Source organism: Oreochromis niloticus, linkage group LG13, assembly GCF_001858045.2.
Source record: "Oreochromis niloticus isolate F11D_XX linkage group LG13, O_niloticus_UMD_NMBU, whole genome shotgun sequence".
In the NCBI taxonomy this organism is placed as follows: domain Eukaryota; kingdom Metazoa; phylum Chordata; class Actinopteri; order Cichliformes; family Cichlidae; genus Oreochromis; species Oreochromis niloticus.
In genome coordinates this window covers 25,059,793-25,085,458 of record NC_031978.2, presented here as the reverse complement: position 1 = coordinate 25,085,458, position 25,666 = coordinate 25,059,793, and the positions used below count along the sequence as shown (strand labels likewise).

Here is a 25,666-nt window from a genome sequence, read left to right as displayed (position 1 = left end):
GATTTAAATGCCAATTGCGATGTTTCGTGCACACCATAGTTACAAAACCAGAGGAAAAAAAAATAAAGAAGAGGTTGGTTTGTCTTCTTTGTGGAGGCACCCACTAGTGTTAGGTTTATTGATCTGCAAGCTGATGATCAAAGGTACAAGCTATGCTAAATAGCACAGCTAAATATGTATTTCCATTTGGTGTTAGATGAAGAAAACCTGATGCTGAATGGTTATTAAAAAGATTTGGAATCAAACATTCCTTTTTCTTGCCATATTTGAAACTGGACTTACCGGTATCACGGTCAGTGGCACGCACCACAATCACAGAGGTGCCGATGCCAGCGGTCTCTCTCAGGCCCAGACGGTTATACTGTTGCTGGGTAAACACCGGCACCTCATCATTGGCATCGTCTACGTATATGATCACCTGAGGAGGAGACGGTTCATATTTCCTAAATAAATATATCAAACAGCCACATAAAAGACAATAATTTCACCTCCACACAAATTGATTATAATGCACATATAATATATTTTTCATTGGCTGTGGTTTCTCTGCTTCTCACCCTCACAGAGCTCCTCATGCTGCCCTCATCACTGTTGTACGCCTCCACTTCCAACATATGGGAGCTGCTGGTTTCTCTGTCCAGAGCCCTGAGGCCTCTTGTGACCAGTCCGCTGTCTCTGTCTATACTGAACAGATTGTTGCTGTTCCCTGCATCCATCACAAAAACGAGTGCACAGACAGAGAGACAGTGAAAGAAAGGGAAGGTGAGACAAAGCCAAGAGACCTGAACAAAAATCCACATTTAACCTAGGTTTACTGAAGTCCACTATAGTCGTGGGTCATTTCATTTGCTGACACGGCAAATTCAACTTGTTTAAAGAGCCCGTCATCACCGGTACTTTGACTCTTTGGCAAGACCTGACTCATACACACTGAGTAAAGCTAAAGCAGAGGAACCAAGAGGAATGATCAAATCAGTGAACTCTGACAATTTCATTATGTCAACATTTTTCTAAAGATCGTATCTTCACAAAGCTGCCATCACATTTTTAAGACTGTATTTAGCCCTGTAGACATTCAATCAGCGAGCAGGATGACCACGTGCAAAGGTTTTCTAAAGGACTGCGACACTTACCAGTGAGGATCCTGTACAGGACTCTCCCATTCTCTCCCTGGTCTGCATCTGTAGCTTGAACCTTTACAGACCAAAAATGAAAAAACAAAAAGAAGACATCTGCATTTTCCTTAAAACATCTGCACAGGATCACTGAACTTAAATACTAAATAACATGGAAAAGCAAACCAGCTCCGGGAAAGGAAACAGCTCTGCAGTTGTTTTTGCTTTAAAATTGGCAATGGCACGCTTTTTAAAAAAAAATAGTCTGATGACAATTATTGCAGCTTCATGTGAGAGCTCTTATTGTTCATAACTAAAATCAGGACAGACTTAAAGAGTTGGATTTGGTTACCACAAGGTTTGAGCATCTCAGTTTTTCTAGTCTCTTTCTCCGATGATAGACAGAACATTTCATATGCATTTTTAATAATTGTCAAGGCAGAGGGAGAAATCTGTATACTATCCCATGCACCACACATTGCCGGGTGCCCAGTGTCTTGTTGCCACAACAACCTCTTCGTAGCTTGGCAGCAATAAACTCTCTCTCTGTGTGTTACAGGCAGATGGCCAGAAACACCCAAAAAAGCCAATCCCAGCACAGACAGCATGACTCCACAGCGTACACAGATAAACAGTGAAACATATTGGGCTGCTGGTGAATGGGCCATGTCATACGACTGACTTTCTGAATCCAGAGAGGCGCATCGTCGCCGGCACTGGATGAGGCTTTATGTCACACCTCGCTTCTCTGTGAATGTGTCAAAATCTGTGGAGGTACCTACAAAGTGCAGACTTAACTGCACACAGAAGAAACGCCCATTCAAGCACATTTACATGTGCAGTCAGGTGCACGCATATAGTGAGACCCACACTCTCGCGGTCTCTGTCTTGCCCTGTGTGTCCTCCTTTGCTCGCACTCACTCCCTCTGTGAAGAGGGGCCCAACTTCAGTCTCATTAGTTTTATAAAGAGATGTAGAGAGGAGAGGAGAAAGAGGAGGGGAGGGGAGGGGGAGACGGGAGGAAAAAAAGTGGCTGGGGGTCAGATTGGTGAGTGATGAATAGGGCACTACACAGTGGAATGCACCACTTGGTCCATAAAAGGGGGTGCATGAAAGTGCAAGACTACATTGCGGAGCCAGATGTTGGAAGTGCAATTGTGTGGTGTAGACGCAGCTTTTTTTTTAAATACCAAGGCTCTGTGTGACTGACAAAATATTTTATTGTCTTTGGCTCCTTGTCATTAAAGCAGCTGAGACGTATTACTTCTGTGATGCTGTTCCTGAGACTTTACCCCCTTTTCAACCCCGTTCCCCTCTTCCTCCCCAGCGTTTCCCCCTCTGTTTCTGGGAAAAGCCGTAGTTTGAGGGGGGAAAAACAAGAGCGTGCAGCTACAAAGTGTGGATCTACAAAACAGATCTGACCTCAACTACTGGAACGAAACAAAGTTCTGCTTTAAAGTCTCCAAAGTGTCAGCGTGAGTATATATTTTCAAGGGATTTCAGCGTCAATATTAATTGCTAAGAATTTACCACAACGGTAAATTATTGAAAAACTGGAGATGTTATATTGCTAGAATTCATTTTGTTTCTACTACAAATTAATTATTAGAGAAATTGCATGCACAGTCAGTTAAATTTGCAAATGTGAATCTGACAAACAAGGCGTGATAGAAAAAAGTTTTGTTGGTTTCAAAACTAGCTGAGTAGTCAGATCTGGAGGAGCAACAATGTGGGGAGAAACAGAGGGAGAGCACCTTAGAGCCAGGCTGCCGAGCTTAAGAACAGCGTGTCTAATCACGAATATGTGCAAGCTACAATATGTGTGGGTAAGAAAGAAAGTTTGTGTTTGAATAGCCATGTGTGTGTGTGTGTCCGTGCATGTATGCGAGTGCGGCGTATGTGCTTGGAGGCGCTGACTAATGAACTGACTCTCTAACGAGCCATCCTGCTCCACTGGCCTTTTCACAGCTTTCCTGGCATTTGGTCTTAAAAATAATTTCACGTCCCAATGTGTTTCCCTTAAACCGATAAGCCATGCTTTGTCTCCACTGAATTAAGGACGATGACATTTACAAATGTTACTATGCTGAAGATGGGAGGGAGGGACGGGGGTGGGTAATTGGAGACTGGGGTAGAAGAGGTGGGTTCCTTGCATTTTACAAGAGGGCAATTTAATAAACCCAATTTGTTTTACATTGAGGAAAGCCTGTCAAGCATTGACTGTTTTGTAGTCCTTGATTTAATAGCTACATAATTGCCGCAAATGCCAAACAGTCTCTGCATCTGGCTGTGCGTGCAGGCGTTTCTATGCATATTTGTGCATGTGTGTCATTGTGTATAATGAGCTCTTGAGTGTATGAGCCTAATTAAGCAAAAACATGAGAATAGGCCTAAAATAAACCTAGTCAGCAAAGTTAGGCTTGGCTGGAGATGCGAAACGCAAGCATGTCAAGAGAGCTGTTATGGCGCTTTGATGGAGGCTGACCACACACACACACACACACACACACACCCCACATACACGCATAAACCAAAATTAGCCAAATAGACTAAAAACAACACTCACACAATCTCTGAAACATCCTGACTAATGTAGCTTTCTCCTTCCAGAACCGAGACAATATGAACACCACTGATCCGGGCTCCAACGTCACCTTTACTTCTAACACAGAAAACCTCACTCTGTCCACCCTCACCACCACCACCACTGCCACCTCTGCCACCATTCGACAGCCCCCATCTTATTCTTCAGACATCCACGACCCAGAATTCACCATCATGGTGGTGCTGGGGCTGTCGCTGCTGCTGGCAGGATTTGCAGCCTTCCTGGCAGTGTGCCGGCCCTCTGAACAGGACGGGGACTCTGAGGCGAGCTGCGGGCCGGGGGAGAGCTTGACTCGTAGAAGGAGGACGTCCAGCGAGCCCCAGCTGAAGGTGTGGAAGAGGCTGGGCTCGTATCGGCGTTCGTACAATCTCTCCTTCAGACGGCCGCCTCATCGCAGGCCGCAGGAGCGCGAGAGCACACATGCTCCCCAGCCTCCAACTCAACAGACAACACAGCCAGAGGCCAGCGGAGAACCCCACCTCACTGTGCCTTGTCTATTTGACTATGTTACCGAAATCTGACTTGAAGAGCACCTGAAGGACGATTGACTGTTACCTAAACGGTGCAGCAAACATCACTAATACCAGGAGAGAGTGAAGAGTGCATTTATAGTATTTCTTTAACCTTCTTTGAATGCTAGGTGAATGAAGTTTGGTACAAAATACAGGAAAAGTATTTAAAATGTAGATAATCAAAAAGCCCATTTTTGTTACTGATCCCAGGTCGAAGTTTGGATCACAGGTGATCTTTTTCATCACAGCTCTGTGCTATAGTCACAAGTGACTTTACAGTGAGCAAAAGAAATCAGTACAGAAAATTTTACCACAAGACACCAGCAAAACGACTTGGAGGCTAAAATTAAGCCTCAAATGACAGAATATCACTTTAGTCTATTACTATATTTTCACTCAAATTCAACGTCTGGGGACAAGCATCACTACCCAACATCACAACTCTTGTTGCTCTGATGCACCGAAACCCATCCATCTGGAAATTCACACACATTAAGACAGTCACGCTAGTCTCAGATTATGGGGGACTCCCTGTATTGACAAGACAAATGCAACCCAAGCCAAAAAGAGATCACTCTGTAACTCATTCGGTGTGTTTTAAGGAAATAAATTTGAGTTTTAAATTCGCTAAAAGTGCCATTCCTGTCAGGATGTGTTTTGCAGTATATATGAGCGTGTGTGTGTGTGCCGTGTGTGTTTTTCACCTGAAGGATGCTTGTTCCTCGGGGAACACTTTCCAGTATGCTGGTCTCGTAACTGTTTTGGAGGAAGATGGGTCTGTTGTCATTAACGTCCTGCACCTCGACGAACACGGTAGCCGTGCCTGTCCTTCGGCTGCCAGCCGGACCGTTGTCTATGTGCAAAAACAAACACGTTTGCATCAGTTTCAAGGTTAACATCAATTTTAGACATTGATAACAGAAACAGACACAGTCACTGACACAGGCTAAACAATCTATTAATCCTCCTAAAAGAGATTTTTTATATAATATACTTGGCTCATTAAAAACTGGGTCATTTCCAGCTGAATGAGGACAATGAGCACAGTTTTACATTATCTCCGCTTCTTCTCCCAGCGCTGGCGTCTCTGGCCTCTTCAGCAGATAAGCTACCCCCACTCAATGCTTTCCAAAACAGGAAAACCTCTGAGTTTTTGTTCTTTTTTTCACACAGGAACAAAGGCAGTTGAGCAATGGTCTGAAATCACTGCAGATGTGCAGGCAGTTCTTTTTCCTCACACCATTATCATGCATGCACAGGCAAACAAGAGCAGCTTTGAAGATAAACCACATTATTTAAATATATATATAAACACACAGTATGTAAAAATGACAAAGATAAAAGATCAAGTTTTTGCATCATTTGAAAAATCCATTTATGACACACCTATAGCTTCTATGATCAGAGTGTACGCTGCTTGCGTCTCTCTGTCCAGACCGACCACTGTCCGAACAATACCGTCTCTGAAACCCACGCTGAATTTACCATCCTGATTACCATCTAAAAATGAAAAGAAGTCACAATTTTAGAAATTAAGCGAATTAATATGTGTACGTAGTAAAAGCCACATGCAAAACTCTCACACGCATGGATGGATGGATGGAAGGAGGGTTCAGATGGCACACAAAGTCTCCCACGACTTTAAAACACTGTAACCCACGAACACAGAAAAACACCTCCCACTGTGACCTCTGACCTGTGATGAAGTAGCTAAGTTCAGCGTTGAGACCCGCGTCGTTGTCAAAGCAGCTGAGGCGGGCTACAGTGTGGTCTCTAGGGACACTCTCCTTCAGGGAAACATTGTACACGCGAGGGTTGAAGGTGGGCGTCTCATCATTTACATCCAGAACTGACGCACGGCACACACAGAAAAACACGAGGACACACGGATAGATGTACATGAGGACAAATAAAGGCAGCAGGGTGGTGCAGTGAGTAGTACAGTTTTTTTCCTTTTTGCCTTTCTCGCTCAGGTGTGCTGTTCTCTGACTAATGGCAGCAGATTTTCCAATCTTCTTCAATCACATCCAGAGCAATCAGCCCAGTCCCCATTTGGGGGTTTTCAAATCCCACCAGCAGGTGGCAGCATTTTATTCAGCAGATGTTTGAGAAATCAGAGGTGGGCTATTTGCCATAATGAAGCAACTCTTTATTATTTCAAAAAACAGTCATTATTTTCGTTTTCATCTTTCACATTAGGGTAATTTCAGAGAAAGCAAAGGTAAATTCAATCTGAATCTCTCACCTATGACAGTCAGGGTTGACGTAGAGGTACGAGGGAACCGTCCTGAATCATATGCAATTATCCTCAATTGGTACTGTCCGATCTGCTCGCGATCCAGGACTGCCGAAGAGGTGAGGACGCCAGTGGAGATGTTCAGGTAGAAGTCGAGGCGAGGCATTCCCATCTGTAATGCTAGTGTAATCAAACCATTCTTATCTTCGTCAGGATCCTCAACCTGGATCTACAGAAGAAAGAGAGGAAGCGATACAGAGAAAAGAAAACCCATAGAAGGGTAACAGATAGCAGATGGTGAATAAAATGTGGTTAAATGATGTTTATTTTAACTGATTAAAACTTATTATTCAGTGTTGCAGTGTTATTTGGCAGTCAAGTTTTTAAAAAAAGTGAGAAATTCCTTTAGGACTTTGTGTTTCTGTCTGTCATCGCCTATCTTCACTAAATATGCTGATAATATAATCCTCCCTTAAAAGTTGGATAGCACTTACTAAAAAAAACCCAATTTCACAAAATTTGGGACAGAAAATATAAATAAAAACAGAATGAATCCCAGATTTAATTACATTAAAAGGCAGGAAACACGACAAATGTTTAAACTGTTAAAATTGACCATTATAAGGAAAGTATAAGCTCATTTTGAATTTGATGACAGCAGCAAGATTGTTGTTGCTCAAGACTTCTGAGTATTCTTTGTCCTATTTTTGGCTTGTGATGATTCAAAATGATTCATTATGATTCATGATGTTTCACGATTTTTCATCTTGTCCGCACTCTTCTGCTCTAGAGCCGTACTGTTGTATGGCATTAACTGTGGTTTAGTATTGTCTTGCTGAAATATGGAAGGCGTTCCTGGATGTGAGCATGTGTCGCTCTAAAACCTGAATATACCTGTCATCATTGATGGGGCCTTTCCAGATGTGCAAGCTGCCAAGCCCATAGGCACTAACCCCATACCGTCAGAGATGCAGACTTTTGAACTGAGCACTAATAAGACCCTGGATGGTCCCTGTCTCCTTTATTCCAAAGGAGTCAGTATCCATGTTTTACAAAAGGAATTTCAAATTTCAGTCAGTTTGACCACAGAAGAGATTTCCATTTTCCCTCAGTCCATTTTAAAGTTTTGCCTCAGAGAATGCACAGTGTTTGTGCATGTTCACATATGGCTTTTTCTTTGCATGACAGAGTTAACCTGCATTTGTGAATGAACCTTGTAAATGCAGGCCTGTCTGAAGGCCTGGAGATCATGAACTGCACAGATTTTTAGAATCTTTTAATGATATTATGCACTTTAGATTTTGATATTTTCAGTTTTCATTCACGATGTTTCATCAAGGAAGATTCATCTGAAAATCTTCCACAATTTGTAGACACAATTTTTTCACATGGGTGTATCTCTATCTATCGTTACTTCTGGGAAACCCTCCCTCTTGTTTTTTATGCCTCATCGGTAGTTGTAGTTGTTCCTCCAGCTGTTTCTGTTTAGTGCCTCTTACTTTTCCAATCTTTTGTTGATTCCATCCTAACTTTTTCGAGATGTGTTGCTGACATCAAACTCAAAATGTCTAATTCTAAATGCAATTCTGTTTTTATTTACATTTCACAGTATCCTAACTTCTTTGGAACTGAGACTGGATTGCAGGACCTCACTATGCTAAAAATGTTCAGAAAACCTGTACTCATGTATACTCAATGGATTGACTACAAGAAAGCTTATGACTGTATCTGGAGGCCAACTTCAAGCCAGTAGCACAAGTCACCATTAAGTGCGGGATTTACCAATAGTATCAGCAGTCGGATGGTAACAAAGAGAGGGAAATTAGTCCAAATAGAGGGGATTGCACTACCAGAAGGCAACATTGTAGACATCTAAAAAAGCTACAAGTACCTGGGAATTGCAAAGGGAAATGGGAATCATAAAGAGGCCATTAGGAAATAAACCCCAAAATGCAATGGAATGCAATTTTACAAAGCCACAGTCTTTTATTTTACCCTAAAAAATGAGGATCCAATGGGAAGTCCCTCGGGTACTTCAGCCACAGATGGCAGATTAAGGAAGGTTGGGTCATTGTCATTGAGATCCAGCAGGTTGACAAATACTGTGGTGCTTGCTGATGCACGCAGTGGAGGTGTACCACCTAAAGAGGGTGCCAAAGGGATAGATAAAGATATATTTATATGCACGCACACACACACACACACACACACTCACACACACACCATATCTCATGGTCAAAGGAGTTTATTAGCCACCGTAAAGGGTTTCATGGTCAACATAAAACTTTAGGAATGAGGCTTGGAAAAAGAGGCTCATTGCTGAGAACTGAAAACTATAATGTGATAATGACACATTACAATTTAAGCTTGCTTTTGGATCCCCTGTAATTAATAGGAGCATTTTACAAGCGCAAACCAAAATCAGACTGTAACACACTACTCACGGTCGACAGCTGACACGACGATAGTCCTCATAAGAACCGTGTCCCTGGGGTTTGTGCTTTCCCTGTCCAGTGTTACCCCACTGGTGCGGATCTTCCCTGTACTGCTGTTGATGGTGTAGAAAGGATTTTCTGGATTGATACTGTATATCACTGTCCCATTCTCCCCATTGTCAGGGTCCACTGCCAACACCTGGACACAGAAACCAGTAAAGAAAACCCTTTACTTTCATTTGCTTGAGCTCTTTAGACAGCTTCCTCAAAACCGTTTGCTATACACACATATATCACACACATGTAGAGATATATAAAAAGCTAAATTAGTGGTTTACTTTGCAAAAACAATTTAAAGATGAAGGGATGATCTGCAACAGAATTTTTTCTGGTGAAAAAAGAAAGGAGGAAGAGGAAGGAGGAGGAACATAGAGGGAGGGAAAAGAATAACAGCAGCTGAGCATCGTGTACAATTCCTTTCAACTTTTCGAACACATCAGTCAGCTAAAAGAAAAATAGTAATGTCTCATTTTGTGACACAGAGTGGCGATGGGTGATGAATGCACGAAGCCGGGAGCCCAGCTAAAGCACAGGCTGATTTTTAAAGAGCTGATCAATTATTCAAAGCGCTGACTAAAAATGCTGGAAACTGGTTAATTGGTCATTAGAGGAACAAAGGTTTTGCAGGTATTTAATTATTAAGGGGACATGGTAGGCAGGCATCTCAGAGCCTCATTGATTAGCAACTGCACAGACAAAGGCAGGTGATATAAGACGGAGAGAAGTGTCTGGCCGGGGCCCGTTGAACTGATCAATTCTGGCCCGAGCAGAGCACATTAAAAGATGGAGAGCAAATATATTAGCCTTGTCTATTGAACTGTGGTCCTCGTCTGACTGCAGAGTGGCAGAAAAGGGAATATTGTTTTGAAAGGCGATCTTCGAGGAGGCTTACGGTGTGTGTGTGTGTGTGTGTGTGTGTGTGTGTGTGTGTGTGTGTGTGTGTATAGAGGCTGCAGCATTGATGGTGGGGTTCTCTGAGATTTGAGTGGGCTGATCCTTGCACTGGACACAGCGGCCAAATTCATCGGCTCACTGGACACCTCCAGGAGGACTCAGCAGGTGGCCTCTTGTCACCATGGAAACACTGGCTGGGCCAGGGCTACACTGGGGCCAATTACAGGACTGTAAGCCTGGGTGGTCAGATTTATTGAAAAATGGTCAGAGGAGCAACTGTGTCTGTCCACTGTGCACATACAGTATGCAGTGCATTGCTGGATGCACCCTGAAAGAAGTCAACTGAGGAATAACTACACGAGATTAGGAAAAAGTGGCAACATTTTAGCAGTGCAAAGCTTATCTTCCATTTCTTTTTCCCCACCATTTCTTCATTTCACTTTTTTTTGCACTGCGAGATGGGTTCTTGCTTCTTTCTCTGCCTAGAAGCTGAATAATTTGCTTTGCGTATGACTGCGGGCTACATTTTAATTAGCAATTGGACTCCCTTAATTACACTCACTGACGCCTCTTTAATTAATGGACAATCAGGGCTTAATTAACAACAACACATTGCCAAAGACACCAGCAGGACAATGAGAGTTTGGGCTAATAGAGGAGTTTACTTTGTGATGACCTATGCATGATGGCCATTTGTCCATCGATAGCGGAGTATGTATGCAGGTCTATATTTCAAATGTTGTTCTTCAGTTAAAGCAGAAAAAAATGGATGATTCAGTCTTCACACTTTGATCACCCTGTGTCTGATACTGAGTATTTTTTTCTTAATTAAAAACACATCTTTGGCATGTTTTCAAAATCAGATTAATCAAATTAAGCTGCAAAATACTGAATCAAACCAGGAAAAAAAAAAAAAATCAAATGACACCAGTGCACCAATCAAAAGATATAAAAAATTCAATAACTTACTTCTAAATTCATTCACTACCCGTCCTACACGAAACTACTCCAAGACCACAGTATTGACTTTTAAGGTAACAGGTAATAAGGTAACATCTTATGTTTTGTATAAATCCATTGTGCTTTTCTTTGTTTGTTTCTCTTTTTACATGCACTTTATGAAGTTTGTATTGCAGTCCCAACATGTGCAAAGTTCGGGCTTTTGCCCCCTTTTAATATTCTTGACATAATTTCGAGTGGTTTTTTTGTGGCTCTAGTACATTAATTTTTTTTGAAAAAAACTAAAAAAATATTCAAAAACATTGTACATGTATTCAAATGGTTAAAATTTCTTACTGTAATGTTCATAAAAAAAGTCGCCATCAAATTAGTCAAAAAGTGCCAACAGTCTGAAAACCTAGTGTTATTTTAAAAAAATCCATAATAACTCTCCTTCAATCACCGTGAAGGAGAGGTCAGAGGTCACAACCCCACTCTACACCCCTAAAATATCAGAATTGATGTAATTGTGTTTACAGACAGAATGACACACGTGTGCGAATGCTAGTAACAACATAACCGCCTTGGTGGAGATAATAAACATGCAGTTTTAGTATTATTATTATTACAGTGTGCCCATGTTACTATTAGTAAGACCACCTAATGAGTCAAGTTACAAGTTGGGCTAGATACACTCACAGAGATGACATCAGTGTTGATAGGACTCATCTCAACTACGTTGGCATTATATGGCTCGTCTCGCCACATGGGGGCATTGTCGTTGATGTCCAGGATGGTGATGTTCACCTAAATTCAGTGGGAGAGGGAAATTATTTTGATTAACTGACCATACTGATACAATATGATGAGCCAAGTCCGATTACTAGAACCTCATAGCTTTTATACTACAGAAAAAAAACATGCTATGGAGCGTCTATGCTGATGAAGCAGAATTTATTGAGGTCAAATTATTGGTTGATGAGTGATATAAAATAGTTACCGTGGCAATCCCAGTCTTCTGCTGTGGGCCCACGCCTCCATCCACTGCTCTGACTATCAGGATGTACTCTGACTTCAGTTCACGGTCAAGCAGTGCTGTGGTAGTAATCTCTCCTGAAACACACATGGTATCAGATCAAAAGTGCCAAGAAAGGAAAAAGAAAACAACAAGAACAACAACAGCAAACACTCAGAGAGCGCAAACCCCCGCAGAGACAGCTCACTCTCCGGGCAGTATTTACTTAAGCAAACAGTATTATATTTTATATGTATTCATTTTGTTTTATTTTTTCTTATTAAAGGTACTTTAAGAAGTTTGTAGAGTATTAAAAAAAAAAAGATTTCTTTTTCTTTTGATGAGGATCGCTGTGGACACGGGGTGCAAGCCAGTCGCAAAGTGCACAGAAGCAAAGTAACCAAAAAAAGCACAAAAGGTTGGGCATACACAGATTTAAATAAGCCGTCACTTGTAGCATGTCAAATCTAAAATCAGTTTTAAAATCAAACAAAATAGACTTACATTTACAGATTTCAAAAAAAATTCACACATGTCCCTGGTACAAAGACACAACATGCACACACACGTACCTGAGCGTGAGTTGAGACGGAACTGAGAGGAGCCCTCCAGGGAGTAGATGAGTGAGGCCTGGCCAAACTCCCGCGAGGCGTCCAAATCAGTAGCATTCACAAGCAGCACAGTAGCCCCTGCAGGGGGGGGGGGGGGGGGGGGGGTTAGACATAAAGAAAGTTACAACTCACTGAAGTGAGAGACAGCATCATGGAGAAAACATGTGAAGTCTAGGACAAAGGAAAGAAGGCAGGGATAGACGAGCAGCAGAGACAGACTGAAATGGCAAACACAGAGCTAATGTCTTCACCGCCCCCATCCACAACTCAACTGATGGCATGACAGTGAGTGGGTTTATGGATTAGTGGATTATCAGCTTGTTTGGCACAGCCCATACTTGGCACAGACTTGATCAATACCCTGGCAGGCAGAGGGGATGAGAGGCTAGCCAGAGCCGCAGGGTTAGCCCTGAGCTCAGCCTTCCATCCCAAGCCTCGGGCCTTCAGCTCAGGGCCAAACACTTTAGACATAGTCTCCTAAACCTCGAGCCCCGGCCCAAGCAGCTCAGCTATGCGCTCCTTCAAAATCGGGTCCGAGGAATAAAAACTGGCCAGGATCTGGCAGAACTCGAGACAGAGAACAAGGCGGTCAAATATCTCATTTCCCTCTAGCGACTGGAAACTAATCTATTGTCTGGGATGAAAGAGTCCTTTGAATGCATGCATGAGAATGAATATAGCATCCAGTGAATACCCTTGAATAGTCAATATCCTATTCTAACTGAGAATTTTAAAACATTATGCAAAATCAAAACAAATAAGACAGTGCAGGCCAGAGGATGGAAATAAAATAAAACATTTAAAAAAAGAAAAAAAAAAGGAAACACAGTCCCAAGAAAGCAGAGCCATTTGTTATGTATCCTAATAGTAAGGCAATTCGAGTGAGTGGTGACTGTATGTGCAACACATGGTGTTTGTCTGGAGTGTTTAAGTGCTGTGTTGGCTGCGCCGACCAGAAAAATGTATTCTAGCAACTAAACTGTAACCCCAAACGTATGAAATGACTCACCGGCGATAATGTTCTCGGGGATTTTGATGATGTAGGACTGCTTGCTGAACTCGGGTGGGTTGTCATTTTCATCCTGGGGGAGGTACAAACATCAACAACAGCTTGAGTCAATGTGCTAAACAATGAGAAAATGCTAATGTTGCTTAAAAAAGAAGAGTTGCTGAAACCGTCGTCACACATTAACACTGAGATTAGTAAATTCGGGAATTAAGACAGTGAGAAGCACAAACGTTTTTAATAGCATCAGTGCTGGTGGAATCTCTTTGAAGATGGCTACTGAGCTGAAAGACCCTATAATATATTATTTTATGACTTCAAACACTTTGTCATGCCGGCTGCTGTTTTTGCTGTCCAGTCAGAAACTATTTTGAAGCTACTACATTAACTATCCCACCAGTTAATGCAATGTTATGTGTTTTGTGGCTTTAGGAGAAAAAAAAAGTAGGCTGGACAATAAGTGGATTGATGCTCAAGCTGAGGTAGATATTAAAAAAGAAGACACTGTTGCAGCAATATATGAGAAAATAGTTAGAAACATTATTATTATTACTACTAATGGCACTGCCTGAAGCAAAAGAGTAATCAAGTCCTGTGTACTGATAGGAATCTACAGCGTGCAACAGCTTCGGCTGAAAAACAGACTTTGTAAGAGTATTTACATTTCCTCACAACCTCCCACTCGCTGAATTAGACTATTTCACACCAACACATCCAGTTGTGTGGCTATTCACGGAGAGTTTCCCCACTGTGTGAGCCGCTGAGAAATGTTAACACTTTAACAACAGTCACTGGCACTATTATCTATCTGGGCTCTGTGCTACACTGGCGCAAAGCATTGTGTGTATGTGATGCTGCCAGCCACTGATAAACCCCTGTGGTGTGAGTCACGACACTGTGGAGGACAGCAAGAGAGAGAGAGAGGGGGAGAGAGAGAGTATAATGAATTTGGCACATCTCTCCCAGTTGGTTTACACAATATTTCTCCCTCTTGTAGGATGTATACAGATATGATTACTGTCCGTGCATATCAAGGAATATTCCAAATGGATTCATCCATTCAAACGCCATTTTTTTCCCTCTTATGAACAAAAGGTTTCATGTATAATTGATGGCTATCGTGGGAAATGACCTTAAGAGCCAGCAGAGAGACTGCTTATTAGTGTTGGGTTGCTCGTTATATTTTTAAAGCTGTATTTATTGCACCTTAGCAAAGGTCAATATTCATCCTTTTTTAAGTCAACAAAAAATACGATATTACACCCGCACCCTGATTAATATGAGAATTTGGACACATATTAGACAGCTTTCTGTGACCACAGTTCCAACGCGAGTCGTCTTGAACGTGCAAGCATGATGTCATTACTGCCTTTAATTAGAACATTTGAACAACCTCCATACACATCAGCATTCAAACATGGTTCAAAGATAACTAAAAAACCCAAAAGCATCATGAAATGAAACCATATAGGTGAAAACTGCCCGTGCATAGCATCACAATACGGTCTGTCCCACGAAACAAAAGAGAATTCTTCATGTACACATTTGCAGGGAAACATGCATCAAAAGCTCTGAAGCACTATCTTGTAGGATCAGAACCCAGAAGCTCATGCAGAGTGTTTTCTTTCCTCCACCCTTTAATATATTAAAACATCTGTGATGCAGTGCGGGTGCGGGTAGACAGCTGTGACTTTTTCTAGTGCCTCAAAATAAGACATTTACTGATAAGACTGACAAGCGAACTGGAAGCTCAGATAGCTGCACAGACTGCGATAAAGCTGCAAACAAAGTTGCAGTGAGACACGGGTTAAAAGGATTGAGAAGGTAAACAGTGAAGGAATACTGAAAGCAATATGTAAGTCAGAAACATATGAAACAATCCACCAGATGAGGCTGGTGACACCTGTCACAAAGTGCAATGTGGATTTGTATAAGTATAAGGAAGCTCTGTGTTCATTCACTACATATGATATAAGAGCTCTGTGGGCTTCTTTCCTAATTTTTAAAGGGTTTGGCAAAAGTGTCTTAAAAGTGGGGAGACTGTAAGGATTTCTGTCGCAGGGTCTGTCATTCAATGCTGCCTGAAGAATTAGAAAGAATCTCAGCTTTGATTAAAATAGTTACTATAATGAAGTTATTTACTTTGTGGGGTATTAGTTGCAAATAAAGTTTAATTAATTAATTATCAGTTTTTATATTATTAAAGATGCATTAACATTTACTGACAACACATTATGTAAGTCTTAGCAATCAGTAAATGGGCATCTTTAAGTCTTAATGAATTACATGCAGGTTCCACATCAGCTAATGTTAAGAAAGAAAACAGAGGTTGAAGGCCGCTAGGGTACTAGTAACTTTTTTAAAGTCGTTTTTATAATCCTAAAAGTGCCAGCCGCTTAAGCATGCTGCACAATGGTAATGGGGAAATGCACGTTTTCTCTGATAGATTTAGCGTTACTAACCTCAGTGACCTCTGTGCAAGCACTCTAGTTACACTGAACTGTTTGAGTCCTCTGAGACCTACCTTTCAGGTTTTATTTCCTGGAACAACTAACAAACTCCTGAACCCAGAACAATTAAACTTCAAATCACATCTGCTTGCGGGTTTGCTGTAAATAACTTTGGAAAAACAGCATTCAAATGTCTTTGACATCCCGGGAAAAGCTGCCATCCCCTTGGTGATAATGTGAGGTCCATAACATTTTTACACATAAGGCAAGACTTCATAAAAGCTGCTATATGCCGATGGACAGCACATAGCAAGACGTGACAGTTGTTGCTTAAGGTCATTAGTCTTCATCTGAGAGAATGTACAAAGCATCGGATGGTAGAAAACGTTCACAGCTTGAATAAGGCTGCATACTTGTCATGTTTATATTTGGGTTATGCAGGTGGAAAACATACTGAAGATTAAACCAAGTCAAAAGCTGTGTACTCGCAAAATACTGCTCTGTGTCTGCATTTGTTGACAGCTGTCAGCAAAAACTGCAGGAGGAACTGATACTCGAACCTTCAGTTGTGGCTGTGTGTCATTAAGTTGTTGCTGTTGTGTGTATGTTGCAGGGTTATACTTACGATCACCTCCACCGTAACAGGAACAGTGCTGTTGAGGGCTGGATTTCCCCCATCTTTGGCCATCACTGTCAGATAGATCATGCCCTTGGGAACCATCTCATAGTCCAGAGGTCTGATGACACTGATCACTGGAGGAAGGCGCACAAACATCACATCTAAGTAAAATTGCTGGTCAAATAATTATTATAATCCCAAATAATCCAAGCAAAAATTTACGTATAAACAATCCTTTTTAGCTTAACGCACACACTCTTAAACTCAACCACATCTGCGTACCTGCGTAGCCTTCCACCATGATGATACGGAAGTAATCAGGGAAGGCCGACACTGAAATGATGGTATATGTCAAGACGTTGTTGGGAGGAGAATCTTCATCCGTAGCCTGTGATTGGGCAGAAGGTGTGCGAGAGCAGACGATGTTAGTGACTTTAACATGTGGCTCAGTAGGCCTCTTTACACACCCAGTGTGTCTTGATGGTGGCAGACGTAATGCTGGAAGAGTGTGATAGCATGCTGGCTTAGCGGAATCAAAGGTGTGCTTTCTGCACAAAAGCTTCAGCTTTCTGGATCTGCTTTTTACACATGCATACAGTAGATTACCACCTCCACTGCCGGCTTTAGGGCAGTATGTCAAAGCACTCTTATTTTGCCTTTTTACCTTTTATATAAAGCAGTGAGGTGTAATAATGGTGGGGTTTTCCCACCTTGAAGAGGGAGTGTAAAAGAAGCTATCGACAGGCAAAGTCTCGCAGAGTGCGATGGGACAGATGTTGCATTAGACAGTGATAATATTTATGACTATATGTCTGCACAGCATGGGTGTTTTTGAGTCTGAGTGTATATGTGCAGCCAGGAAAGTGTCAGTCAGCGTCGCTATGTTATTGGACAGATTAAAGCTGATTCTGGCTATTAGTGGCGCAGGCGTCAATACTGGATGAACACCAACCGAGCCTAGACAAGCCAAGCAGGCAGAGGACAGATGAAACCGTACTTTGCAGGTCTAATCCACAACAACAACAACAACAATGATGACACCCCCTCATTATTCTCGAGTTGGCAGGAACTTAAACACGAGTCCTCCGGCTGTGAGGGGAGTCTACTGGGCCCTCACTGGCATCATTAGAGGCTGGACAGGCTGTCAAAAACACTCACTTGTTTCTCTCCATAACACAAATCTCTCCTCTTTGATTTAACGCCAGAGTGTTGAGTAAGCAATACCTTTCTTCCCCCACAACTTCCTAAGCTGCGGCTTTCTCTTCCAGACCGTCTTCCTCTATCAAATTCTGACAAATAGTTTTGCATTACCACTCAAAGGTAAGAGGAGTTGGGGGCAGCAAATCAAATAGATGAGCGGCTAAGGAAGCAAAGGAATAAGGAGTGTTGAGAAAATGAAAAAAGATTTAGCTAGAAAGCATAAGCGCAGTGGTAGGAGGCACAAATCTCCAAGGCAAAAAGCAAACAACACAAGAGCCTCTCTTTGCTTTGTCTCTCAAAACACCCTCTCCTTCTATTTCAGCGTTCTTTCGTTTCCTCCATCCCTCCCTGTTTTCCCGGAGTACTCTGTGTGTGAGTACATTTATTTGTGTGTGCACAAGAGGTTCCAGGGCATACTGCTGACACACACACAATTATGCGACCGGCTCCCTCCCTCCCCTTCCTCCTGAGGCGGCGTATTAATATCAGCAGCGTTTAAGGTTAGCTCAGACTAATCAAACACAGCGAGCCAAAGCACTGAGCCCGGCCATCAGCTCGGTTCCCACAATGCAAAAGGCAAACTGCCATAGTGTAACCGTGGCAGCGTAAAGCCACAAGGGATGTAATAGTCTTTCTCTTGTGGGTGCAATCAAAGCAAACGCTGACCCATTGGTTACCACTGTGCCTGCGCACCTCTGCCTTATGTGTGGCAGTGACTGATGGCCAACACAGCAAGCTGACCTGTTCTTTTTGGATACAGTGCAGACAAACATATTACTGCGTGATTACAGTAACAGAGAAGGAACACAGAAGAAAGACGAGAAGGGCAGCCAAGCCAAAAGGCTTGGGAGTCAGATTTGTGGTGGGGTTTGAGTGAGATTCTGTATAGCAGGGTGTAGATTTTATGTGAATGTACCAAATAAGTGCAAGAGAACACAAGGAAATATTCTGTCTCAGTGCTCAGTGTGTGGAATAATTTCATTTCAAATCAATAATAAATAAACATTATTTTTTATCTTACAGTGTAGTTTGTTTATTGCAACCAAACAAACTGTTGCTATGCGGCACTTCAATACCATTATGGATGTTGATTTTAGTCTCGAGTGTTAATATTTAAAACCCGCGATGGTCACAGGTGTATGTTTATGGGGTATTTTACAGCTGCTATAAACAGGACACTTTTACGACACTGTCTTGTAAAGAGCGCGTAATTTTGCCTACATATTGTACAGTAAGCATGCTTTTAAAACTCCACCGCCTTTTGTGTGTAGGTGCTTCTTCGACCTTATGCCTTTATAATCACCCTGATTCGTGCCACTGACTGGACAGTCTGTTCGTTCTCTCGCAGCGAGCCCACATACGCCTCCTTTTGGAAGAGTGGCGCGTTGTCGTTGACGTCTAGTACGTTGACTCGGACCCTCCCCGTGGTCTCCTCCCCACCGCCGTCCTTCGCCAGCACAGTCAGCGTGAAGCGGCGCATTAACTCATAGTCAAGGCTGGCCTGCAGAACGACCCAGCCTGTCTCTTCGTCAATTGAAAACCTGCGATAGAAAAACAAGTGAGGTTAGAGGCCCATTTTTTTTTCTTCCTGTGACTACAAGTGCACCGCACTAACTTTATTTCATAAGATTAATATGGTTAGCTCTGGCTGTAAGCACAGAAACCCCCAACACTATCCCACGGACCACTCTCTACCACAGGAAATTTACATCTTTGGACTACAGCTCCAAAGGGGCCAATTAATTCTGGCAAGCACCCCCTATGAAACTAGAAATCCAGACAGTAGTTAGAAAATGACACAGCTCTGGGTGAGAGCCCAGAAGTCCCATGCAACTGGCACCCAAATCTTTTGTTTGTGAAAGGGAGCCAATCAGGAGAAAGCTGGCTTAAGAGACGGAAAAGGTAGCTAAAGACAGATTTTAAACTGTCATGCAAAGCCACTCAAATATGTATAATACAGAGTTATATGCAGGGAGGTCCCCTATAAGACACCATATTATGTTAAATAAATAATTAAATATTAAATAAATAAATTTGTTAAAGACAGAAAAATATACATATTATAGGAAGCCACACTAATGATGGTCTTTTAAAACACTGGTGATAATTAATGAGTGAATTATGTGAGTGTTTGTTTTTCTAGGTGTGCGATTCGGTGTATTTGTGGCCTGAAGAGAGCAGACGTTGAGATAAGCGCCAGACATTGTTGTAGCTCAGCTGTCTCTGGTGATGCTGTGTGCCAGAAACAGTGTGGTACAATTGTTAACAAGGGGCCAAATAAATGAAAAATTAATGCGCGTGTGTGTGTGTGTGTGGACTGATTGACTATGTGTAAGTGAGTGTATGTGTGTAGCTGTGTCTTACTGGTCTGGCTCATCAGTGAAGTAGTACCGCACAATCCCAAAAGTGCCTGCATCTCCGTCTGTGGCCTAGACGGGCAAAAAACCCAAAAACAAAAGAAGACACACACACATTTAAAATCATGTTTAATTTTGTTTATTTGCTTCCCAGTAAAGTTTGATAGTATGTTCAGTTCCTGTCGTTTGTCGATTTTGATTTTCATCCCGACTTTTTTTTTTTTCGCTTCTCATCCACTTTAACTTTTGAGTCACTTTCAATTTCAAGCATCATTTGGCTAAACTATTTTCATGTGAAAAAAAAGTTTTGTGCCATGTGTCTGTGTACCTTGATTTTCTGTGCTGTAGCCTTGGAAAAGGCTACAGCACAAACAATTAGGAAAGGAAGTTATTGTTGAAGTTTTGTGAGATGATAGCAAAGACACATTGTAATCATTTTTTCTCACAAACCAGCCATGACATATTCATCCCATTCGAGACAATGTATCTGTTATGCTATTCCTCTGCATACATTTGTGCCTGTCTGTGCTGAAGTGTGGGGCAGCATAAGCTCACTTGTCATGACTGCACTTTGCTCCTTTTCCTAAATTTCTCACTCTAACAGCTGTCTATGACTCTATGATAAAACATGAAAGCCATGCTTCACGCTCCAAAGGTGTTGATTGGATTAAGTCTGATGGGAGGAGTGATACATTTTCCTCACCCGCATGACCCGCAGTTGCCTTAAAAGCAACAACAATTGCTGTCATAAGTTTTGCAGATAAAAGGGGTGTCAGAAGAAATACCATAGAAAGAGCACGACTTCTAGAAATCTTGTGCTTAATGAAATGCCACATTAAAGCGATCTGTCTGTGCAAACACACACACAAACACACACGCCTGCTTGTGTACACGTGAACTGGCGTGTGTACACGGGGTGTTGTGTTGGTGCTGATGGATCGCGGCTGGAGAGGGTGTTGTAATAGAGTTTCACTTGAGTGCCTCTACAGTCAGTTGAAGGGCCAGACTCAAACGTGTCTGCAGCCTGCTCTGTCAACCACAGTGCTGGTCTCTGTGATTCAGTGATGCCCCGATACCGACCTTATTATGTGGACCTCTGCGTACACGTGTGTGTCCAGAGTGCCTGCCTTTTTTTTCTGGAACGCGGCTGTGACATGTCCTTGTGAGCCCGGATAGCTGCAGCTATCAATGTGTTTTCCACTTCCTTCTAAAAATTACCCTATGCTGTTTAGCTGAAGCTTGTAATTTCACAGAGCTTCGAGTACATTGTCCTGGATGGCAAATCGATGTTTCTTTTTAATGTCCGAATGGCCCCTTCTCAGTTGTCAAGTGTAATGGAGCACATCCTGCTGAACAAGTAGAGAGCGGCTTGCTAAATACAAACGGAGTGTTTGGAAATCCAGTCAGGTTGTAATATTAACCTTTGAGTTTTCATCTATTGAGTCTCAATGACTTCATCATTTAATGCCGCTCAGCTGGCTGCCCCCACCCTCCGTCTTTGCATTCCAGCCCATCCCTTCTCCTCCACTATCTTCCCCTTTTTCCTTGTGTCTTTTCCTCACTTTCCTTTCTGCATCCGAGCGCCTTTCCACGTTCTCCCCTCCCCTGCACGTATCTCCCTTAGCACACCCTTGGCCCTCGGTGCCTCCCTCCCTCCCTTTGCTCCCAGGTGAGTGACAGGCCCATAAGTGCTCCAATGATAGTGGCAGGGGTGTTAGCGTGACAGCTATCGAGGCAGTGACAGGAGCCCGAGCCCAGCCTGGGAGCTAATGTTGCTTCTGCCGCTACAGCCGAACTGCTCTCGCTACGACAGACAGACAGACCTACAGACAGCATGCTTCCTTTCTTCAGCCAAACAATCGCCATGGCCCAGTCACTTTGCCAACTGTATGTCAAAGACTTTCAACTTTAGCCACAGAAGGCCCTCGGCAGATGGACAGTAGAGACTGGTTGGCGGAGGGATTTTGCAGTCACTTAACATCTTGGGAATCGGAATCATTGACACCAGGGTATTATGCATTTGCCCCTCGTTGCCATGGCAGCTTAAACTTCTTTCTTAGTCAGTGAGTTGGAGGTGATAGAAAAGTTGAGGTGGGGTGCACAGGGGGAGAGTGAGCGTAGGACTTAATGAGGAAAGAAATGACATGGAAATAAAGCTGGGCAATGTGCCTTACTAATGTGACTAAAATCCTAGCAGACAATTACAACCACCATTTAAAGTGCAGTGATGGTTCACGCGGATAAATAGTTTTCATGCTAATGGATTCATGAAACATGACTTTTTAGGGAGCAACTGAAATAACTGAAAAGAGTTAGAAAAACACAAAAAGAAAAAAAATAAACTGTAAAGGAGGCATTCTGGTAAGTGAATGCTGTATACCAGGATAGCACAAAACACTTTAGGTATATCGCTACTGTGTTCTACAACTGTGTACAGACTATGCGGCAGATGTACTGATAAATACTGGGCCTGGACTGTAATAGCGCTGAGGAGCAGGGCACTGAGGTATCAGAGTCAGCGTTCTGATCAGAGTCCAAACTAAATTGTTAAGAAGTTTCTGCACAAAGAGTCACAGTGCTGCTGATTGCCACTATAAACTCTGCAAACCCCAGGGTCCTCAGGCAGTAACTACAAAGAAGAAATTAGTTCTCAGTTGACCAGTTTGGTTAAATGATGTGTTTCTTCACATCACAGGGGCAGAGCCAGTAGGCAAACACAGTTCTGTGTGTGTGTGAGTACCTGTGTATTTACCTTTTGTATTTTGTATTGGATGGTGTGTGTATGTGTGCGCATATGTTTGTGAACATGTGAGAAGGATACAGATGGACAAAGATTCATAGGTTCATTCAGTTTTGAGGTAAAAATGCACCCGAACCATTTACAGTATAAACAGCTATTATTACACTCAATTGCTTTCAAGAGAAAACGGAAATGAGAGCTTCCCCTCGAGGATGGCAGAGAGACAAGGGTAGTCTGTGTGCGTATGTGTGCAAGTTAGGGCTGGGATTGAGGGAGTGGGGGTTTGCAGGAACATTTTCCTTAGCGAGGAGGTTAAAGCTGCACGGGCTTCTCTATCTTGAGTGAGCTAAAATTTGAATTGATTGGCTACCAAAATTGCTTTTTCTGCAGGAGCTTTGGAGGCATGGAAAAGGAAACCAATTACTGCCTGTCAAAGCATGCTGTCAAAATAGAGATGACCCCCAGTACCAACACAGACAACCTCCTCTGTCTCAGTGTTGCACACCTAAACGCAATCACAAAGAAGGGATAGCAAATGCGGACCCACATGGGCACATAAACAGTAAAAGTAAAGCTGTCCGGTCTGTGAGAGTGACTGTGGAGGAGACGATGATAAAGTCACGGTCCACAAGGTTATCGTCCTGAACCTGGGTTCCTCTGCTCTGGTTAGGTTTCCACACTACTGATCGTGGCAAAATCATAGATTAACATTCATAAATGCTACGTAAGAAGTAAGGCCCAGAGAACAATCATTTAATCAAACACCCCTACATCATTGTGAATACTTAAATCAGGAGGAAGTCTGAGCTGCAACCTGTCAGCATCAACGGGGAGTGCGTGGAAAGGGTCTCCAGTTTCAAGTTTCTGGGTGTGCACATAGACACAGACCTCCAATGGAGCTCTAACACCTCTGCGGTTTTAAAGAAGGCCCAACAGCGTCTCCACTTTCTGAGAATCCTCAGAAAAATGGAGCTGAAGAAGGAGCTGCTGACCGTTTTCTACCGCTGCTCCATTGAAAGTGTGCTGACATATTGCATCGGTGTGTGGTTCTCCAGCTGCACCACAGCACAGAGAAAGGCACTCCAGAGGGTCATCAATATGGCCCAAAAAATCATTGGACATCCTCTTCCCTCCCTGAAGGACCTGTACAGCACTCGCTGTCTCAAGAGGGCACGCAGCATCCTACGGGACGGCACACACCCAGGACACGGGGTGTTTAAGCTGCTGCCGTCTGGCAGGAAGTTCAGGCTGCTGAGGTCCCGAACAAAGAGACTCAAGGACAGCTTTTACGTATCGTGTCGTGTTGTGTTACATGTAGTGCCGACGTAGGACAGTTTTCCAATTTCATTGTACTATTGTACTATGTATGACTGTACAATGACAATAAAGAGTTATCTTATCTTATCAGTACACGTACAATACGTTACATGTACATTGTTCTTTGTAAATAGATATTGCTAAACAATTTTTAGTGTAAATATGTGCCTTTTGTTTTACACAATGAATATGGAGCTTACAAAGAAGACGACGACAAAGAACCTCTTAATTTTCCATTTGTTTGGTGTTTATGAACAACCGTTTTTGCCATCTTACTATATACGGTTAACATTAAAAAACATGATAATTTAAAATCATGTCTATTTTTCTATACATAAGTAAAGTGAAAAACTGACATAGTTATATATAGTTATAAATAAATGACAGAGGGATTTTTCAGGTCTGAGAAGTAAAACCGGTACATTACAAGGTGTCTTAAAACTGCATTTTTTTAAATGACCAGCAGTGAGTCCTCTGGATGCAATAAGGGTGGTATACAAGTCTTTGGTAAAACGGCCCTCGGCTTCCTTGTCTGTAACCTCAGGCTCATTTATCACGTTGTTAGGCAGTAAGCGTGTAGTGTCGGTTTCACAGTCAGATCGTATGACGCATCCTTTTTCAAAATAAGATGGCGATGGTGAATGGTACTTCACTAACTGTCAAAATATACTTCATTAAAAGAATTCTGTCACAACAGCTCTGCTTGTTAATCATCAGAAACAAACTTACAAACCAGCAGACAGAAGTGTTGGTGATTAAATTGCTTTAAAATACTGTAAACACATGTCACATGGTCATATCTATTGATATAACCATGTGGTCCACATAATAAGTGAAGATGCTCTTGCTAAGGTTTAGGAACTCCACAATCAACATTACGCCAACCTAATCTTTAATGAAAGCTACCAGATTAATGCAGGCTGTAGTAGTCGGAATTAATCAGATCAAATTGACATTAAAATCTTAATTAAGGCCAGTGTTTCCTGTGTCGTGCATTGGTGGAGTAATGTAAGTGAACTTACACTACAAAGTTTGGGGAACACCGAATTGCTGGATGGATGGATGGGTGGATGGATGCAATGCTACTGCAGACAGGAGAAACAAAATCAAACTAAAGCTGTTTCATCATGCATATAGGTGCATTATTATTATTATTTAATTCAAGTTGTTTTAAGATACAGAACAATGTAATTCCATCCTTTAACAATCCTCTGAAGAACGTAGATTTAAAAAAATTGGCGTTCTGAGTTTGTAAATTAACATCAACATACAGGGGACATGTCAACAAGTCACATTCCAACCGAAGACGTGTGAAAAAGTGAATTAAATAATTTAAATAATTTAATTAAATAAACACAGTGTTGGCTTTCACTCAGATCTCTGTTTCTATGCCCACAAACTAACATGGGACTGTATAGAGCCTGTCTGTGTCTCTGATCAATTCTACAGAGCAAGACTCAGCAGAGCAGCAGCCTGGAAAAAGCACAGAAACTCAGATACCACGTTGGGGCTATTCAGACATGTGTCCAATTAATGATCACATATCCTGAACATC

General features: G+C 42.3%; 2 protein-coding genes across 4 annotated transcripts in view; one reads left to right on the top strand and one right to left on the bottom strand.

Annotated features, from left to right (window-relative positions):
- The window catches only part of cdh23 (cadherin-related 23), a 179,327-nt gene that overhangs the window by 35,765 nt on the left and 117,896 nt on the right, over nt 1–25,666 (bottom strand). For all 3 annotated transcript variants that reach the window (XM_025897324.1, XM_019366741.2, XM_025897323.1), the window contains exons 14-30: nt 20,062–20,126; nt 19,001–19,238; nt 16,780–16,885; nt 16,504–16,631; nt 13,432–13,504; nt 12,384–12,500; nt 11,797–11,909; nt 11,496–11,603; nt 8,913–9,102; nt 8,464–8,609; nt 6,478–6,697; nt 5,929–6,081; nt 5,619–5,732; nt 4,937–5,085; nt 1,134–1,194; nt 558–706; nt 283–418 (exon numbers count right to left, since the gene is read on the bottom strand). In XM_025897324.1, the coding sequence (XP_025753109.1) occupies nt 283–418; nt 558–706; nt 1,134–1,194; nt 4,937–5,085; nt 5,619–5,732; nt 5,929–6,081; nt 6,478–6,697; nt 8,464–8,609; nt 8,913–9,102; nt 11,496–11,603; nt 11,797–11,909; nt 12,384–12,500; nt 13,432–13,504; nt 16,504–16,631; nt 16,780–16,885; nt 19,001–19,238; nt 20,062–20,126 (2,266 nt within the window). The remainder of the gene's footprint in view (nt 1–282; nt 419–557; nt 707–1,133; nt 1,195–4,936; nt 5,086–5,618; nt 5,733–5,928; nt 6,082–6,477; nt 6,698–8,463; nt 8,610–8,912; nt 9,103–11,495; nt 11,604–11,796; nt 11,910–12,383; nt 12,501–13,431; nt 13,505–16,503; nt 16,632–16,779; nt 16,886–19,000; nt 19,239–20,061; nt 20,127–25,666) is intronic.
- Nucleotides 2,233–4,865, top strand: LOC102083045 (uncharacterized protein C10orf105). The gene is made up of 2 exons (XM_005473865.4): nt 2,233–2,590; nt 3,726–4,865. The coding sequence occupies exon 2, from the start codon at nt 3,738–3,740 to the stop codon at nt 4,239–4,241; it is 504 nt and encodes a 167-aa protein (XP_005473922.1). The 5' UTR covers nt 2,233–2,590; nt 3,726–3,737; the 3' UTR covers nt 4,242–4,865.

Coding starts and splice junctions, on each gene's coding strand:
- LOC102083045 (XM_005473865.4), top strand. CDS start 3,738: ATGAACACCACTGATCCGGGCTCCAACGTCACCTTTACTTCTAACACA.